The following is a 20,099-nucleotide window of genomic DNA, read 5'->3' on the forward strand; positions in this document are numbered from 1 at the left end:
TGGTTCTAAAAGTTCATTAAGGATCTAGTTATTGTGAATTATGCTTACAGTAGTTCTCCTTTATCCATGGCTTTGCTTTCCATGATTTCAGTTACCTGCAGTCAACCACAGTCCAAAAATAGCACATGGAAAATTCCAGAAATGATTCAGGAATCTTAAGTTACACACTATTCTGAGTAGCAGGATAAAATCTCACGCTGTCCCACTCTGTCCTTCCCCTTGGAATGTGAATCCCTTGTCCAGCATAGCCATGCTATTTACACTCCCTGCCCAGTAATCAGTCACTTAGCAACTGTCTCAGTTCTCAGAGCGACTGCTGCAGTATTACAGTGCTGTGTTCAATTCACTCTTATTTTACTTTCTAATGGCTCCAAGTGAAAAAGTAGTGATGGTGGCAATTTGGATATGCCAAAGAGAAGTCATAAAACGCTGTCTTTAAGTGAATGTTAACAATTCTCAATTTTATTAACAAGGAAAGAAAAAAATGTATGCTGAGGTTGCTAAGATTTAAGATAAGAACAAGTCTTCTGTGTAACTGTGAAGAAGGAAAAAGAAATTCATACAGAGTGTATACAGGGTTCAGTGCTATCCAAGTTTTTAGTATCCTCTCGGAGTCTTAGAACATGTCCCCCAAGGCTAAGGCAGGACTACTATATTTAGAGAGTGACTCGAATAGTAGTCAATAAAAAGGTATAGATAATAAATGAGCACAATTTAGAGGGGTACCCGGCACATAAATGAGGGAGTGAGAGAAAAGAGACTGTGCAATTTTGGACAGGATTCTATTAGTAAAGCTCAAAATCCATCTTAAAGTAGTGTAATAAAATCCTAGACTTAAGTACTTGGCCTCACAGAGCTGGGCTCTCCCCTTCACACTGAGGAATTCACAATGCTCAGATATGGAGAGAGCATTTCTGGTGCTCTCCTGTGTTCTGAGATGAGTGGGGAAAGGAGACCAGGCTTAAGGAACACAAACCTTTGGAAGGGGTCTTCCTGCTACTTTTAAAATTTTCTGTTTTTGTTAAGACCAGTTGATCAGCAAAGACAAGTGCAGTATCTTAATGCCATAGCCCCAGAACCTCACAGCAGAGATGATACTCTCTGGTTTGTCCCAGACTTTCTGGAAACTGCTACATAGACTTCCTATTCTCTCTCTGATAACATTTCCTGATTACTGAGGGTGCTCAATGTTTATCATGCCCTATTAAAACAATATTTCAAGTCCAGGAAGAGAAGTAGAAAAGAAGAGCCCAAAGAATAAAGAGTAAAACCCCTAAAATAACAATATTGATAAAAACATCTCTAGGAGTTGGCTTGAAGTTATAATTATCCAATTGCTAACTTTTTCCTCCAGGTTCCATGTCCTTAGGAATCATAACAGAGCTAGAAATATATTCTTTTTTTTTCTTTTTTTTTTTTGAGATGGAGTTTCGCTCTTGTTACCCAGGCTGGAGTGCAATGGCGTGATCTCGGCTCACTGCAACCTCTGCCTCCTGGGTTCAGGCAATTCTCCTGCCTCAGCCTCCTGAGTAGCTGGGATTACAGGCACGTGCCACCATGCCCAGCTATTTTTTTTTTTTTTTTTTTAGTAGAGACGGGGTTTCACCATGTTGACCAGGATGGTCTCGATCTCTTGACCTCATGATCCACCCGCCTCGGTCTCCCAGAGTGCTGGGATTACAGGCGTAAGCTACCGCTCCCGGCCCCAGAAATATATTCTTAATTATCGGTGTCCTGGAAAAGTCTCAGAATGATTTCTTGAGCATGCATTTGTAAAGGCAGTGCCTAGAGCCCTTGGAGAGTCTGCACAGCAGGCTGTACCTGCATCTGATAGAAACAGAGAGGCTCTGACTGAGCACGTGGTCAGCATCATGGCCTGCCAGTGTCCGAACAGGAGCACTACTTGTGTGTCAGTCACTGATAACCAGCCATCTGGTCTCTTCTCAGTCAGAATTAAAAGAAAATTGTTGGAGCAATTGGGACAAGAATATTATAACTATAGCAACCAAACAAAAACCACTGCAATTTTTATTTCACGAACTGGGTCAAATACGTATTATTTTGGAGCAAGTCAATGCGTCCTTCACTCAGTCTGGCAGTCGGCATTCTCTGAGCAGCTGCTGGCAGTGGGCTGATTACCTGAAGTTTCTTCCTCCTCCTCCTCGGATTCCTCCTCTTCCTCTCCATCCTCCTCTGACTCCTCGCTGTCTTTCCCAAGCTCACCCTTCCGGGCTTTTTCAGAGTAGCCCTCGGGCTTCTCCTCCCCAGGCTCAGCCAACTTCCTCACCTCGGGCTTCTCCAGGCTGGTGGTCAGGTGCATCATGGTGAGGTCTGGGAGGCTTCCTTCAGGGTGGGCCAGTCTGTTGGCAGAGAGCAGCTGAGTCAGAAGCGGAAAGGATGTCGGGAGAGATTTGAGTGAGGGACAAGTAAAAGGAGGGTAAACACAAACGAAATCAGTGCATGTACAAAGACCTCACAAGGTGGGGTGTTAGTGTTTTGTCACTTTCTTGTTGGTTTGTCTGTTGTTTTAAGTTCTTTCTAAAAACAAACTGTAAACTCCGTTAGGTTTTGTTAGCTTTTCTAATTCAGGTTCTAGTGATTAGTTGGTAATGAGAGCTATTGACACCTAAACTTGACATTTTTCCCGGAGGACAAAATGGTCAGAGTTTAGGGTGTAGAAGCATGAAATGGCATCATGTAGAGCAAGCATTTCATGGCTTCACAGGGGGACTTACTCATTTTGGTGGATTGGTAATTTTTTCTTGATGCTGCTCAAAGTAATTGAAATAGAAAGGAAAAAAAGGAGATGAGAACAGAAGAATTATAAGAAATGTCAGAGATCACATATCATGCTACATATCATCCACTATTGCATTCCTGTATGCCAGTTGCAGTAATGCCCTAATGCCAAATGCATTCCAGGGTGGCATCAATAGCGTGCTTTGCTCTGAACCCTAGGCTTGGCAACTGACCTGAGAGTGCACAGGATTGCAGGTTTGTAAAGGAGAGAGCATACTGAGACTGCTGAGGCAAATTGTATCATGCTTTTTAAGTAACGCAACAAACCATCTTGCAAGAATCAAGTCATTCACATTTTTGGTAAGTTTTCAAAAATTTCTTAAAGAATATTTGCTTTCAGTCAACCTTTGAGTGGATGAATCCCACTCTTTCATCTAACGCATATGCTGTGGAAGCTAAATGTTTTCAGGAGTGAGACGTCCACATCACGTCCCCACCTGAGAGTCATTGATGTGAACTGTTGATTGGCAGCCGTGGGAAGACGGTGTGAGATCTTGAACCAGAGAAAGAATGAAGGCAGAGAGAACTTCCAGTGAGCTCACTCAGCAGCCTGGGATGTTACACTATTTCATAGTGGACCGTAACAAGTCCCATCCTTCTACATTTTTCTAAAAGCACATCTCTTCATTCATACTCAAATTAATGTTTTAAAGAACTTGTGGGCAATATAGTCTATATGAAGAAAAAGCCTACTGGACATACTGGTAATCTCTATTTATCACAGTTAATCCATAAATTTTTAGCAGGGTTCTAATGAGATGGACAATTAATAATATTATTCTATCTGGATAATTGAAGGCTCTAAGTAAACTATTTAACTTTGTGAAAGTTAATTAATTTTCTACAAAATGAGGAAGTTTGTGTAGATCAAATGTTTACTTTCAACTTGTTGATTTGGTATTTGTAAACATGCCTATCATTTTGAGTAACTGTTGTAAAGGATCCACATTGTCCTACACTTTTAGATTATCATTCAAACAATTCCCTTGCACAGGATGTCCAGCAGGTAAATCACAGTATGCCAGAAACAGATTATTAACTTAATGGAGAGAGAGAATCTGAGGAGAGTTCTACATCGGTGGGAGTTATACTGACATACTACTTCTTTATTTTCCTAAGCTAGTCAGTTCACCCTCTAGACTTTGGAGAAGTTCGCCACTCTTAAAACTGCCACCCATATCATCTACACCAGTGCCACACACCAACTCTCTCATATCTGCCATTCCTGCTTGGTCAGGAAGCTCCATATGAAATGTTATTGAATGTGGAAGTGGTCAGTTGTTGCAGTCATCAGTATGTATTTGTTCTCTTCGGGGATGCATTTTATAAACGAAAAGATACCTTCCATTAAGACAAGAAATTTGGTAGTTTCAGCGTGGAGGTGTGACCATCTCAGAGTGAATCTTAAAGGTCTACGTCGACACTGCTGCAACTTCAAATGACAAGAAAACTACTTTCTAACAATTACTGCTATTAAGGGGAGTGAAACTTTAGGAGAGGCTGTTTCTGCAGCTGGTACTACAGCTACACAGCAGATGTCCTTAGGCAGTAATGCCCCCAAACTGCCATGCCACAGGCTGGCGCATTGAGGAGAGATCGTTCAATGAAAGAATCAAAGGAAGACACTGGAGTAAGCCTTTCGGAAGCAGGTCCACAAGGTTGACTTCTAGAAACGTGTAACAGAACTAGAGGCAGCTGGGGACAAACGAGAAGGGAATCTCTGCATCTAACATGGCGCGAGCCGTCTGACCTTAAAGCTACAAACCGCGGACTAGTAACAGAGGAAAACTGTATCAGGCTGACATTTACTGGTCTAGGAGTTTGTTAACTATCTTGAGAAATTTCAGATAATTTTATCTTGTATTATAAAAAAACTGTGTGAATAAAACATAAATAGATAAAAGTATTTTAGACATATGGTAAAGTGTAATGTTTCAAAAAGATACTTGTGTGAATCCTTTTATTTTTTTTCTCTCTCTTTTCCTCATTTTTATCATAATATTGTTCTTAGAGGCCATAGAGAAGAATGTTAAGAGACTTGGGTTCAAGTCTTCACCAGAAAACTTACTAGCTATGTGGGACGACAAAATTATTTAACCTATCTTTTAAGTCTCAGTTAGCTGAAATAATATTGCGTATTTATAGGAGATTGTAAAAATTAAGGTGGTTTCTACCAAGCATTTAACACAATGGTTAATCACACAGGAAACATTTTAACGTAAGGAGCCGTCTTCTACTGGTAGATTTTCATATATTAGGCTTTGATAACCTGCATCATAAATTCATTCTAAAGAAAAAGCAGAATTAGAAACATGTTTTTGCAAGGGACTACACAATGATGGGTGATAGGGAAGGTATTAAACGTACACTACAATTCTGTCATCTGCACCTTCTTTAACAGAACTTGGATATTTTACAGAAGGCCATTCAGAAGAAAAAGAGCAAACATTTCCTCCTCAGGAATCTGTTTCCCAGTGGCCTCAGGGTTCTGTTCACTCCTTTCTGTGTGTGATCTCAACTCCTCCATTCCCCGAGGATTGGGGGCGGCAGAGGTAGTTCTGCACAAATGCAAGCTTGAGGCAGACCCAGCTGCGGTTGCTAGAAGCAACAGCCGTATGGGCTGTCTGGGAAAGCCTGTGTATTTTAATTTTAATTCAGCTTTTTTTCTTGTTTCTTTTTTTTGAGATGGAGTCTCACTCTGTCTCCCAGGCTGGAGTGCAGTGGCACAATCTCTGCAACTTCTGCTCATTGCAACTTCTGCCTCCCGGGTTCAAGAGATTCTCCTGCCTCAGTCTCTCAAGTAGCTGGCATTATAGGCCTGTGCCACCATGCCTGGCTCATTTTTTGTATTTTTAGTAAAGACAGGGTTTCATTGTGTTAGCCAGGATGGCCTCGATCTCCTGACCTCGTGATGTGCCCGCCTCAGCCTCCCAAAGTGCTGGGATTACAGGCATGAGCCACCGCGCCAGGCAGCTTTTTTTTCTTCCTAGCAAATAAAAAGAAAATGGATCTTGATTTTCCAAAAACAAAATTTAAAAACCCACTCTAGTAAAAATATTCCTGGAAACTTCAGGCTAAGGAACTTACAAGACTTGCAATTCTTTACTGAACATCAGGTGCAAATTACCTAATGGTCATATGAAGGATTTTGACTTTGGGACTCCAAACAATGAGAGTGGTGATGAACAGGATTCTCGAAGAAGCCCCTCCTCCCCTGCCTTAAATTAGCTGTTTTGGATGTCTTTCTCCACAGGAAGTTCATTTCTTCTCTTTGTGTTTGCTTAACGCTAGTGATAACTTTGTTTCCTTGCTCTTGTTACAATTCAGGCTCTGAGCTCTAACCTCACTGACCATTAAGCAAAATGACTCTCATGTTCTAACAAAGCAGATGACAAGTATTTGTATCTTCACTTACTCTTTACACTTCCACGGCTTTGTGTAGCTCCTAATGTGTATGCTTTTCCATTTATGACTCTGTCATTTTATTCTAATTATGAGCTCTTGGGACTTTCCCCTTGAAGACACACTTGCTCTACTCATCACATCCTTAAAAAAAAAAATGCAGTACTGCACTTGGTTGCCCTATAATTCACTGAATCTTGGATGAAGAAATTCTATGCCCTGGAGTAGGCGTCCCCAAACTATGGCCCACGGGCCGCATGAGGCTCCCTGAGGCCATTTATCCGCCCCCTCCCACACTTCAGGAAGGGGCACCTCTTTCATTGGTGGTCAGTGAGAGGAGCACAGTATGTGGCGGCCCTCCAACAGTCTGAGGGACAGTGAACTGGCTCCCTGTGTAAAAAGTTTGGGGACGCCTGCCCTGGAGACACATCCTTATTTGAAACAGAAGAAACAAATTATGTGACAGGGACCCTCAAAGAGGGTTAATTCTGTACAAAGACCTGACTTTGGAAGTTACATAGTAAACTACTTTCCATTAGAGAAAATGGAAATTCTAGCATTGTAAAATCTCCGTAGTCTGAATGTCATTTGTTTTTATGATTCTGATTTGGAATATGTGGTAATGTAAACTGCACTGACACCGTTATCATTAGACCGTTAGCAGAAAGCTGACTTGTACATATGTAGTGTTTCATATAAGTAACATTTAAAGTAACATAATTTTACTGTTTAAGATAAATTATTCTCTAGAACTCGAAAGCACTTTTAGAAGATTGTATTCACATATAAGCATTCAATTCGTGAAACAAATATCATATCTTAATTACGTGTTGGTAACATGCATAGTGTTTACTAAATCAGTTGCAATTTACCCACAATTATCCATATTTTAAAAATATTATCAAAGTGACCTACTGTCCTCAATACACTACCCTACCTTATACCTTGTAAGGTCATGTGTAAATTTTAATCAGCCCTTAAGTTGAATTGTAGGTAGGCCCCCTCTTTCACTGCAGAACTAACATTTATAATACTTTAGTCTCCTTATAAAACAAAATTGAACGTAAAGAAATAACTTACGGGAGAAAGCAAGCCTATATACTTTGTAAAAGGATTCACCCTGTCATTCTAATGGATAACCAGTCCTATTCAACACGGCATACCGCATTTCAGAAGCACACATTATAAAATGAGAGACAGGCTTGTTTGATAATGTTTCCTTTGGGGCATAGCTCTGGCTGCTCTTAACATGTTAATATTCATGCACAAATATGATATTTCACTGGAAAGAATATAAATATAGCATATTGCAAGATTTTTTTATCATTTGGGTTGGCTTTGAACTTGATACTTCTGAGAAGCCCTGAGTGAATTAGCTGGCCTGTGGCTTGGGGTAATGGGCATAAACTCCCATTCATGGTATAAGTCTGGTCCTCCAGGATCAACAGTCATACCAGTTGCTTCCAAGGGAGCCCATCAAACCAACTCTTACCCTCTTACATGTCTCAGCCTTCTCTTTACAAACCAAACGTTAAATGCTTCATGAGAAACAGAGAAAAAGAGTGAGGAGTTCCTTCTGTTTGGAGGGATAGGATTTAGATTATCGCTGAAGATTTCTAGCTAGAGTCTGTGTCTTACTTCTCTGCCTATCAACTGAAAAACCTGATGTTGATGTTTCTCTCTCAGGTTGTCAAAAACTAGCCCCTAAGAAAGCTGACAGTCCTTGTTCATTCCTCCTCCCTCAGCAATCTACACAGTGACTCTCGACGCTTCTCGCACTTTGTTAGAAGTTCTGCCTCTTAGGGTTTGTGATTTGGTTGTCTGCCTTAGGATTTTACCTATAAGAAAAGTGAGGCCGGGCACGGTGGCTCACGCCTGTAATCCCAGCACTTTGGGAGGCCGAGGCGGGTGGATCACGAGGTCAAGAGATCAAGACCATCCTGGTCAACATGGTGAAACCCCGTCTCTACTAAAAATACAAAAAGTTAGCTGGGCATGGTGGCACATGCCTGTAATCCCAGCTACTCAGGAGGCTGAGGCAGGAGAATTGCCTGAACCCAGGAGGCGGAGGTTGCGGTGAGCCGAGATCGCGCCATTGCACTCCAGCCTGGGTAACAAGAGTGAAACTCCGTCTCAAAAAAAAAAAAAAAAAAAAAAAAAGAAAAGTGAATGGGGTAGAAAACCAACAAATCTTTCAAATAATTATTTTGTTAATTGGAATTATGGCAAGATATATTTCTCTTAATAAAATTACTAGCTTTATTACTAATGACATGCAGTTAGTTACAAGAGTGAATATTTTAATTCACCTACTCAGGAAAGTAAAATAGTTTTAGTAAGTTAAATCCCAAAGGATAATAACTCTGGAGGATAACCCATTGTATAACATTTATCAAAGCTTGCTTTTTATTTTGTGTGGGCATTCTATGTTTTATCTCCTCAGCAAGGTGATGTGCATCTCAGAGTAAGTCCACGTCTCAGTGCCACCTCGGTGCCTTTTGTGCTGTGCAAACATATGAAACCTGGTGATGTAAAATATCCCTCTTCAATAATACGGTGATCTTTCAAGTAGAGATATACTTGAAGAAAGTCATGTTTTTAAAGCCATATATTGTGACTACTTTCATTTCATTTAGGAAATGTCTATTGAATATCACTTCATGGGTAAGGCCCAGGGGCAGGCGACATGGGGACATCTTGGGGAATCATAGAGGGAGTCCAGATCTGAGGAGGTTATGCCCCTACTCTAGCAAGGCAGATAAGACAAGCAGGCAGGAGATCAGACAGAAGACTGGAAGGCAAGTGTCAGGACAGCATCAGTGATCGAGTGCTATGGGGATTCGGAGGGAAGGCAGAGTACTCTTAGCAGGAATGTCGGCATTTATGGGAGGGTTTGTGGAGGACGTGGTTCTTGAGCTGAGCTCTCAATTATGTGTTCAAGAGGGAGAGGGGTTCTCAGGCAAGCCTTTGCACTAATTCTACCAAAGAACAGAATGAACAGGACGTAATTTGAATTAAGGCCAAAGGCTGAGCACCAGCTGAAGACCCTCAACACATCCACTTGGCAGCACCATTCGTCACAGACACCAAATTGTTTGGTTTGCATATACATCCATGAGCATACCTGAAGACCACTGTCCACTATCTGATGACATTATCTTTCATGTATAAAGCAGTTAAGAGTTCAACACAGCAAGAAACAGCTTTAAACAAAAATAAGAGAGAAAATATTGAAGTACCCACCTATTTATTATTAGATATACGCGACCATTGACTTTGGCATGGCTACGAGGTGGCAGATGGAAGCACAGGGATGCAATGAAGAGACAGGTTGGAGAGAGAGAGAGAGGAGATTGTTAGACAGAGATGAATAAAGTGGACTTCCTTAAGCTTCCTAGCATCAGGTGTAGCCACCCACACACACTTCATGCCTTGAAGAAGAGTCTAGACAGCAAGATTCAGTAGCAACATTTCATCAGACATGTTCAGGAAGAATGACTGAAGATAACAACCCTCTCTGTTCTTCTCATCCCTCCCCATCTCACATACTTTATTACAAGTCTGTAATGTTTAAATTTTTTAAGATACATATTTTTTTTTGAGACAAAGTCTTGCTCTGTCACCCAGGCTGGAGTGTAGTGATGAGATCTTTAGCTCACTGCAGTTTCTGCCTCCTGGGTTCAAGTGATTCTCCTGCCTCAGTCTCCCAAGTAGCTGGGATTACAGGTATATGCCACCATACCTAGCTAATTTTTGTATATTTATTAGAGATGGGGTTTTACCATGTTGGACAGGCTGGTTTCAAACTCCTAATCACAGGTGATCCACCCTCCTTGGCCTCTCAAAGTGTTGGGATTACAGGCGTGAGCCACTGTGCCTGGCCTCAAGGTATATTTCGCCAAATAAAATATGATTTAAAAATTAATTTTTGCTCCTATCCCAGAATTTTTTTAAAAAATGTTACTCAGTGGCCATATTCAGCATGCTGTTTCTAAGATTTTCCTAAAACTATAGTTCAAAAAAGTCATTTTATTTCTCTATGCATAATAATACTTTCTAAAACAAGCCACATACAAATTAATGAGATATAAAAGAAATTAATTTTTAAATAGTCCTTTGTACAGCATTGCTAATTACATATTATATAATTATAATATGAATTTCTATCAATACATAGGTGAAATAATATTCCTGAGATTACCTACTTAGAAATAATAATTTCTTCCTATATTATTATATTTTCATAAGGCTAACTTTGTAAATTCTGTAAGACTAAACATAACAAATTCTGCTTCATACACAAGTGACATGTGCCTACATTACATCTGTGTACACAAGCATATACACACAAAAAAGTACCAAAATAGGAAAAGAACAGTTGCATATTTCCAGAGACAATAGTATGGAAATCAGCTTAATTAACACAGCCAATCAGTTATTCCCAATCTGTGGGCTATTTCTTCCAAGCATCCGTTTAGGAGGAGGGAGCAGAGAAAGCAAAGCCTGACAGTCAATTCTAACTCTCAAAATATTCCTTATCTTCACCATTTGGATTTTAATATGGCCATTGTATTAGGACCACAGGAACAAAAAAGTACCGTGATGTGAAAATTATGAGTAAGGAAAATATTATGAGAATGAGTTGCTAAAAAGATGATACATATAATGTTCAAAGTTCAAATTTGAGGACTTTATATCAAACTGTTGTATAAAATTCTGAAATACCGGCTGGGCGCGGTGGCTCAAGCCTGTAATCCCAGCACTTTGGGAGGCCGAGGCGGGTGGATCACGAGGTCGAGAGATCAAGACCATCCTGGTCAACATGGTGAAACCCCGTCTCTACTAAAAATACAAAAAATTAGCTGGGCATGGTGGCACGTGCCTGTAATCTCTGCTACTCAGGAGGCTGAGGCAGGAGAATTGCCTGAACCCAGGAGGCGGAGGTTGCGGTGAGCCGAGATCGCGCCATTGCACTCCAGCCTGGGTAACAAGAGCGAAACTCCGTCTCAAAAAAAAAAAAAATTCTGAAATACAAATTTGAGTGAGTTCTTCAAATTTCCTAAGGTTCTAGAAAACTTTTCTTCATAGAACTAAAAATGAAATCCCATATGTTTAAACTTTTCAGAGAGCTGGCATTACATACTCTTTCCTCGTCCTTTACATTTACTTGGAAAATTCACTGTTAAGGGAGTGCTTAGGGTTAGGCCACGGTGCAAGGAAGACAAGTCAGGACTCATCGCTACAGTTAGATCTTTCTTCTCTGCCATGGGGTTCAGGGTAAGGGCTGTGAAGAGGCAGCCAAAGAAACAGAGAACACACATCTTGACGTGGGCTGCAGTCCTTCCCAGAGCCTGCATAGGCTAAACACTGCTATACTTGTTTGAAGGAATTCTGTAGGACAAACTCAGTTTCCACATAAGCTAGGTCCAAAACCTGGGAGTCTGTAGGCTGGTAAAATCTTTGCTGAGCCAATTTATCTTCTACAAAACTGTGGCCCTGAATATTCCTACTTTTTGGATATATGGTGAATTATATCTCTGTCTGATAACATGACAGAAGACTGAGACACATCCACATTAAGAAAAATGGCAAGAAAAAGCCTCCTACATGCTGGACGTACTTGGAGGTACTTTTGGTGAGAAAAAAAATGAATAGGCAAGCGAAGAAATGGCATTTGGAATAAAAATTTTTTTAAAAAGGTTTCATTAGCAATGCTTAATCATTACAACTCCTTCACAAACATACAAATTGGCTCGGCCAACGGAAAGATTTTATAATTATTGACTAGGACTCTTTAAAAGAATGGTGAGGGTGTATAGTAAATTAAAACATGTTACATGGTCAGAATTAAATATCGAATACTAGTTTTATCCACACACATCACAAGCAATGTCAAAAGAATGATAAAAAAAATCCTTTTCCTGATTATTGACAATTCTCACTTTTATGTACAGGCATTGTATTTGGAAACTTTTAAATTGGGGGTGATTTTCACTGCCGTAAAGTTTTTCCATGAATATCTCCTAGAGGTCCCCACACTTCTAATAACTACTTTATTTTTCCTAATAGTCGATCATCACTGGAGGAAGTATGAGTACATACATGAAGAGGGTAAGCCACCGACCCCATCCACGCCTTCCCCACTGCTGGGGTCTTGGGAGAAGAGAGGTGTTAGCAGAGCCTGATGTTTTTTGTGGTGGCTAGATAGCATAGCAAGTCGTGACTGATTGATACCTCTTGGTTCCAAGGGTTAGGAGCCATCTGAAGCATCAGAATGAAAACTAAATATAATCTTAGGCTAAACACAACACAATAAGGAAAGTGGATCTGCTGATCATAAACAGCAGATTCTACAATGTTTTTCATTATTAAATAAGTGTTCAGGTCTATCCATAACTCTAGTTCCTGCACAGCAGAACATTGAAAATTTAGCATTTTATGAAATGCATATGAAGAACTCTTACTTCATCTTCCATCGATATCTTCATTTCTTTCCCTTAAAGTCAAATTGTTAAGGGGAGTTTTCATCCGTGCTCCTCTCAGTACAGCCCTTTGCTCCCTTAGCTGCTTAACAAGTGTTTTTCCAATGACTGAATCATAGGCTAAACATGAAGTGGAGAGGAAGACCATTGTCCGCAGTCACTAGAAGGATGCTTGTGATCTCCCCGTGACAGAGCACAGTGAAGGATTTGTGATACCCCATCGTAGTTTGAACAAATATGAGCAGGAAAAGTAATAGCCCATCTGTGATTCGCAAATAACTTATATTTATTGATGAGGAGAAAACAACGATAAGCTGCTAAAAGAAGGTATTGTCATCATGCTCTCTTCTTAAATATGATTGTAGTTATGACTCAACTGCAGATTCTGTACTTTTAGCCAAAGGTTTTCCTTTCCAAAATGGAAGGGAAAACTCTGCCCATCATCTTTTGCTATGCTTTCATAAGACTTCTGTACCTGTGGTCGGCATAATGCAAAAATCGTCTGAATTAGCCAGATTCTGTAAATGTTCCAAAAATATATATAACCAGCCTAGACACAAATACACAGATCAACTCTAAAATACGTTACTCTCCGCAGCTACTCTGAATGTGTCACAGGACTATCAAGATCACTTTAACCAGTCATAAGTCACTACCCATTGTTTCAGAACGTGTCATAGACTCTTCCACGTCTTCCTCTTTTTCTCACAAGTTGATACTCACGGAAAATTCAAGGCTGAAACTCTCAGATGACTGGCTTCCTGCAGGGTGACCAACCTAAACAGGCTGCCTTCCTGTTAACAAGAAGTCTGTGTTTCTTTCAGTGGCTCACCTGTAGATGGTGTTGTCTTCTTTGCTGGGAATGGACTTGAGGTCTGTGAGTTCAAGGAACCGGTCGTGGAAATAGTGCAGGTGTAAAATGCAAACCAGCAGAAAGGAGGTTGGGATGAATATGCGAGTGAATAGTTCAGCCACAGTAAACTGCTTTAAGCCAAGATCCTCGAGCCTGCAAAGCAAAACACAATAAAAAGCAGGAACCTCTCTTAGGCAATGAAGTCACAGACTCTTCGTGATAAATTACGTCACAGTCTTACACTCCTGTCAGCTCTATCGTTTATTGCATCCCTCTCTCCCATAGGGTGCAATATGGCTTTCGTTTCCATCAAGCCAACTAACCTACTTTAACAATGGTCAATAAAAAACCTTGACATTGCCAAATTCAAAGCCTACCTCTCTAGCTTTATTTAATTAAACTTCTGGTCCTCCTTGAAGCACACATGTCCTTGACGCCATCACACTATCACGGTTTCTTGTTCCTCCTTGAGCTCTTCTATTGGATCTCTAGAGGCTGAAATATCCCCAGGACTCAGTTTTGATCTTCCAGCTGTGCCTTCCCCCTAGGTAATCTCACCTCTTTATACATCATCCTTACATTGAGGACTCAAAGCGCATCTACAGCATAGCCTCCTCGCGTAAATGTCTCATGCCCAAATTACTATTGGAAATCAGTTGTTTCACAGTTATTTCACATTTAGTGCTTCCAAAATAGTATTCTTGATTTTCCTATTTTTCTTAGCAAAGCTGTCCTCCACATCCCTCTCCCCACTCTAGTATCCCTGGACCAATAAATGGTACAACTGTCTACCCCATGCAGTTGAGAAGTCAGACATCTCCTATGTTCTTTTCTTTGGCATCTCATTCGTCTACATTTCCTTCAGCATCCTAAGCACCTCCTGAATCGCCAACTCCTTTTATCCATCTCTGCCCCCCTCAATCTAGGGGAAGCTGCCGTCATTTCTCGCAGGACCACTGCTGGTGCCTACTAACTTGTCTCATTGTTTCTACTCCCACACTGTGCTGTTTCTCAGCTAGTCAATTTTAAAGATTGGAAAATTCCACCAAAAATAAAACACAAATCGCTACCTACAAGCCATGCACGTCCCAGCTGCCTGCCTGAATTCTCCCCTCTTCTCTGTCCACTCACCCCCTTTCTTCAGTTTCTCTTACGCACTGTGCCAAACCGACTTGCCTCAGTGCCTTTGCATGTGCTGTTCCCTCTGTTTGAAATGCCGTCTACACCCAGGCCTCCAACTCACACACTTTACTAAGATAAACTTCTTCTTATGCTTCAGCTGGAGTTTAAACCAGCTCCTCCGCGAAGCCCATTCCGATCACTCATTTATAGTTCCCCTCTATTCACTGACTCAGCCAGCTCTTTGTTTCCATCACAGACCTATCACAGATTGTAATAAATTTTACACTATGTAGTTTTCTTGTTTTTCTCCTCTGCTAGAATTTAAGATCTACAGGGCTTAGATTTTTGTCTGTCTTGTTACCTGTCATGTTCCAGACACAAAACAGTGTCAGCACATGGCCAGCATTTAATAAATGATTATTGTGTAGACACTTCAGCTGTGTTGGTCTAGTTATTCAGTTATCCTTCCTTTCTAAACTCTTCTCTCAGCCACTTTGATACATTTAACTCAAAACCCAATGCTAGCTGGATTTCCAAACTAATTTGGCAAGTTTACAGAAGCAAATTAGAAAAGGATAGGGAACTATCTACTACATCCACAGGAAAAACCATCTTATCATCACAAGTCTATTAGCACTTAGAGAAATTTATTTCTTTATGGCATTAAACACTCCTTAGAACCTAAGCACCTAGCAACATAAATGAGCAAAGGCTGCTGCTTTATGTTATAAGTGCATGAACTTACTTATTAACTGAAGAACTGAGCTCCAATTTGGAGAGCAGAAAGCGTGGCTAAGTGCTAGGTGTGTTGTTTCTGTAACATCAGAAAATATTATTTCACTAAAATGGGGCTGAAAATTTATGGGGTGCCTACATGTTCCTAAGGGCTAAGTAAACGTAACACAAAATGACTAAGTTTTAATTTCTGTTCTTGAGGAAGTTAATAAACGTTAATGACATCATGCTTTACTAAAATCTTCCTTAAAGATGTTTTGAACAATATGCATTCAAGTCTTCATTTTGTTCATCATTTTCAACTCAAATTACTTACTTTTCTTTTTTCAGTCCAGTCATATTTTGCCACAGGCCTGGGAAGTTTTCAAACTGATAGGTGTATATAAAGATAAGCACCAGCATGGTGTAAATAACCACTGACATCCAAAAATATTTTAGAATTTTCCTCCACCATTCATAATGCACCTGCAAATCAGATATTGAAAAAAACAAAAGAGAAAAAAAATTACTTATAGAAAAACTCACAAAAATATTTGGTTCATTCAATGAAGACAAGTGATTGCATCAACAAACGTCTAAAAATAAAGTCTATTTTGTGTCTGGTTTTTAATATTCCATGCCTAACAGATTGGAGTGGTTCTGGGTTAGAATCCCAGTTCTATGCATGGTTGCTAACGGTGTCTTTGGAGAAGTGACTGAACCTTCCTGAGCTTCTCCATAAGCGCCTATTTTGCAGGGTTGCTACGAGGATGAAATAGATAATATTGACAGGTTCCTGCTAGCTGTCTGGCCCATAGAAGGCACTCAAGGAACAGTAGGGTAGGTGCTGCTGTCATTGTGGTTATCCTCACTCAGAGAAAACCACATCCATTTGAAATTGAAAGCAATATTGTATGAATGAAAGTGTGAAACAACCACAGAAAAAAGACATCTCATTTTACCATAAGCTGTGGATATTCATGAGAGAACATCATCCTGATTTTTTTTTTTTTTTTTTTTTGAGACAGAGTCTCGCTCTGTTGCCAGGCACCAGGCTGGAGTGCAGTGGTGTGATCTCAGCTCACTGCAACCTCCACCTCCTAGGTTCAAGCAATTCTCCTGTTTCAGCCTCCCAAGCAGCTGGGACTACAGGGCTGCATCACCACTCCCAGCTAATTTTTCTATTTTTTTAGTAGAGACGGGGTTTCATCTTGTTGGCCAGGATGGTCTCGATCTCCTGACCTTGCGATCCGCCCACCTTGGCCTCCCAAAGTGCTGGGATTACAGGCATGAGCCACCTCGCCCAGCCATCATCCTGAATTTTTAAGAGTATTCAAAAGTTCACTGATTTCTTTTGAAGTTTTTTATCTTGACATGTGACATACTCTTGTTCACTGTAGTTCCTTTATTTGTTTTGTTGGCTACCTGCAAGATAATTTACTGTTCTATGTGTTTCCATTATTGGATTCTTTTATCATCAATTGAAAGTGAGTCTGTGGAGAGCTAACTCATTTTAATGTATTTCATATGCTAAATTATTTTAATGAATGAGATCCTTTTAATTAATGAAATATGAAAGCAGTCAATGCACTGTACATATATATGTGTACACATATGCAGGCACATGCACACACGCATATCATTTTCTGACCCCAAAGCCTGAAATGCAAACGTATACCTAGGAATACTCCACTATTTCAGATTATCTAGCTTTTAAATTACTGTTTTAAAACATAATTCAATTTTACAGGCCAGGTGTGGTGGCTCCTGTGTGTAATCCCAGAACTTTGGGAGGCCGAGGTGGGCAGATCACTTGAGGCCAGAAGTTCACAACCAGCATGGCTAACATGATGAAACCTTGTCTCTACTAAGAATACAAACATTAGCTGGAGATGTTGGTACATGCTTGGAATCCCAGCTACTCAGGAGGCTGAGGCATGAGCATCACTTGAACCTGGGAGGTGTAGATTGCTGAGAGCAATCAGCAGAGATCATGCCACTGCACTCCAGCCTAAGGGATGGAGAAAGATACTGTCCCCCCCCCAAAAAAAAAGAAAAAGAAAAGAAAGAAAGAGAGAGAGAAAGAAAAAAGAAAGAAAGAAAGAAAAAGAAAAGAAAGAAGAAAGAAAAATAAGTAGAAATGTAATTCTATTTTACAGATTTTTTGGTTAATAATTTTTGGAAAACTTATGTATGAACTTTTTCCTGATTTTTCAACAAGCTAAAATTTTTATTTTTACTATTTTTGGAGGTGGCATCTTAATCTGTAGCCCAGCTGGAGTGAAGTGGTACTAGCACAGCTCACAGCAGCCTTGACCTCCTGGGATCAAGTGATCTTCCTGCCTCAGCCTTCTGAGAAGCTAGGACTATAGGTACGTGCTACCACACCTGGCTAATTTTTTAATTTAAGAAAATTTTTTGTTGTTACAAGGTTTCAGCATTTTGACCAGGCTGGTTTGGAACTCATGGCCTCAAGCAGTCCTCCTGCCTTAGCCTCCTAAAGTGCTGGGATTACAGGCATGATTCACTGTATCCAAACCTAGGATTTTTAAATAGTAAATAAGTTGAAGACAGTCATTTCCCATTTTAGGATTCTTGAGACATAATGTCTGCATCTTGCCACTCATTTGACCTATGTTCATGAGAGTCTAGTGATTTAGAACCTCTGCAAAGGTATCTCATGTATACACCTGGGTCAGATGTGAGAATTAAAATGAACAATTGTGTACCTACCTGATACAGGGCCACACAGAACAGGAACAGCACCATGTAGATGATTTTGTACATTACGATTTTACCCTCAAAGCTGACGAAGAAGAACATGCCTCCGCAGACGTAGATCCAGTACTTGATGAACATGGCCACCACCAGATTGCCCAGGACTTTCATGATGTCCTGTTCATCATCTTCTTCAACTTCTTCTTCCTCTGCCTTCTTTCTCTCTTGCTTCTCTTCCTTCGCTTCCTCTTCTTCCTCCTTCTCTTTGGGCTCTCCTTCCACTTGTATATCTTGAAGTTCCTCATCTTCAAAATAGAAAACTGTGCTGTTATACTTAGCTGGTTAGCTGGGCAGAACCACATTTTGACTGTGTGTGATATATGTAGGATGTAGAGGCATATATTTTCTAAGTTATTATATGATTTGAATGATTTTCGACTATTCTCATAAACATGGCAACATTCATGGCTAGATTAAAAGTCGATTTTCATAACCCTCCCAAAATACAGTTTACAAGAAAATGAATTTGGTAATACTAATTTAGATACAAGATCTTTTTTATTTCTGGTATCCAGTGATAACTTTAAGTACTGTGAGATGTAAAAAATAAACAGGCAACAATAGCACAAATCAAAAGGACTGTATCAACTGCAAATTCTAATTGTTTCACAACTAGACAATCCAAGTAGTACTTTACCAAATGTGGTTAATGCTAACAATCTTAACCAAAAGGCATGCTTTTAAATAACTAGAAATTAAAGAGTTACAAAAAATATAATTTAATTTAAATTAGATGAAAGAGTAATTGTAATTTAAGTATAAAACAATTTAGTGGATTGAAATAAAAAACTTATTTTGTCTTTCTTTAAAATATGCTAATATATAGGACTCATCTCTGTGTTACAAAGCCTTATATTTGAAGAACTTGAATAATTATTTCAAATTAATTATTTGTGTTAATTAGAATAATTTATTCAAACAACTAGTAGATTCACAGAGTGAGGAGAGTGAAAATCAAGTGAGGGTTCAGAGCAATTGTTGATCTCAAATTAACTATTTTTTAAATTGCATTTTAGGTTTTGGGGTACATGTGAAGAACATGCAAGATTGTTGCATAGGTACACACATGGCAGTGTGGTTTGCTGCCTTCCTTCCCCTCACCATTTTTTACCAAAATTAGTCCATTAATTTAATCACTATGTTGAACAGAGACATTCAAACTCATATAGTAAAGATTTAACTCTTATAGACAGACTTTTGTCACTAAAAAACAACTCATCAATTAGGTCTAAATAAGAAACAACATAAATTGTGTGTGTGTGTGTGTGCATGGATGTGTGTGTATGGAGATATATATTATATATATAACATAATATATTATAATACAATATATATCTATACATATCTAAAGATCTAATATATATCTAACTATATATATAGACATGTGATATATATAGATAACATAATCTATGTATATATGTATCTATATATTGATTGTTATCTATATATCTATATATGTTGATATTATCTATATATAAATATATGTCTATATATAGATATGTCCATAAATAATATATGTATTTTATTGGAATATAAACATGTTTCAACAAATAAAACATTTTCGCCACTTTCCAGTGGGAGCACAAAAAATACATCTTTTTATTGGAGACAGAGTCAGGGCATCCACTTGATTTCAACTGAGATTCACTGCTTTTAAGTCCCTTTTCCAAGGATGCTCCCATGCCTGTGAAGGGTGTCATAAATATATATCTATATATTATACAGATATATATAATAATATATCTCCATACATGTATATAAATAATATATAGTATGTATGATACATACTGTATATTATATATAAATATATCTCCATACACTTATATAAATATGTATCTATATACATATATACACAGATATAATATATATTTATTATACATTATAATATATTGTTACATACTATAATACATTATTATATTTTATATTCTATAATATATAATTTATATTAT

The 20,099-nt window shown here is 39.2% G+C and overlaps 1 protein-coding gene across 5 annotated transcripts in view; it reads right to left on the reverse strand.

The window, feature by feature from the left end:
* The window catches only part of PIEZO2 (piezo type mechanosensitive ion channel component 2), a 442,776-nt gene that overhangs the window by 91,001 nt on the left and 331,676 nt on the right, over positions 1-20,099 (reverse strand). For 4 of the 5 annotated variants that reach the window (XM_074383783.1, XM_074383781.1, XM_074383780.1 and 1 more), the window contains 5 exons: positions 18,106-18,395; positions 15,710-15,858; positions 13,516-13,689; positions 9,445-9,486; positions 2,140-2,360 (listed from right to left, as the gene is read on the reverse strand). In XM_074383783.1, coding sequence (XP_074239884.1) covers positions 2,140-2,360; positions 9,445-9,486; positions 13,516-13,689; positions 15,710-15,858; positions 18,106-18,395 — 876 coding nt within the window. The remainder of the gene's footprint in view (positions 1-2,139; positions 2,361-9,444; positions 9,487-13,515; positions 13,690-15,709; positions 15,859-18,105; positions 18,396-20,099) is intronic. The other variant, XM_003924854.4, reaches the window with a different exon arrangement.

Source organism: Saimiri boliviensis, chromosome 13 (genome assembly GCF_048565385.1).
Source record: "Saimiri boliviensis isolate mSaiBol1 chromosome 13, mSaiBol1.pri, whole genome shotgun sequence".
Lineage (NCBI taxonomy): Eukaryota > Metazoa > Chordata > Mammalia > Primates > Cebidae > Saimiri > Saimiri boliviensis.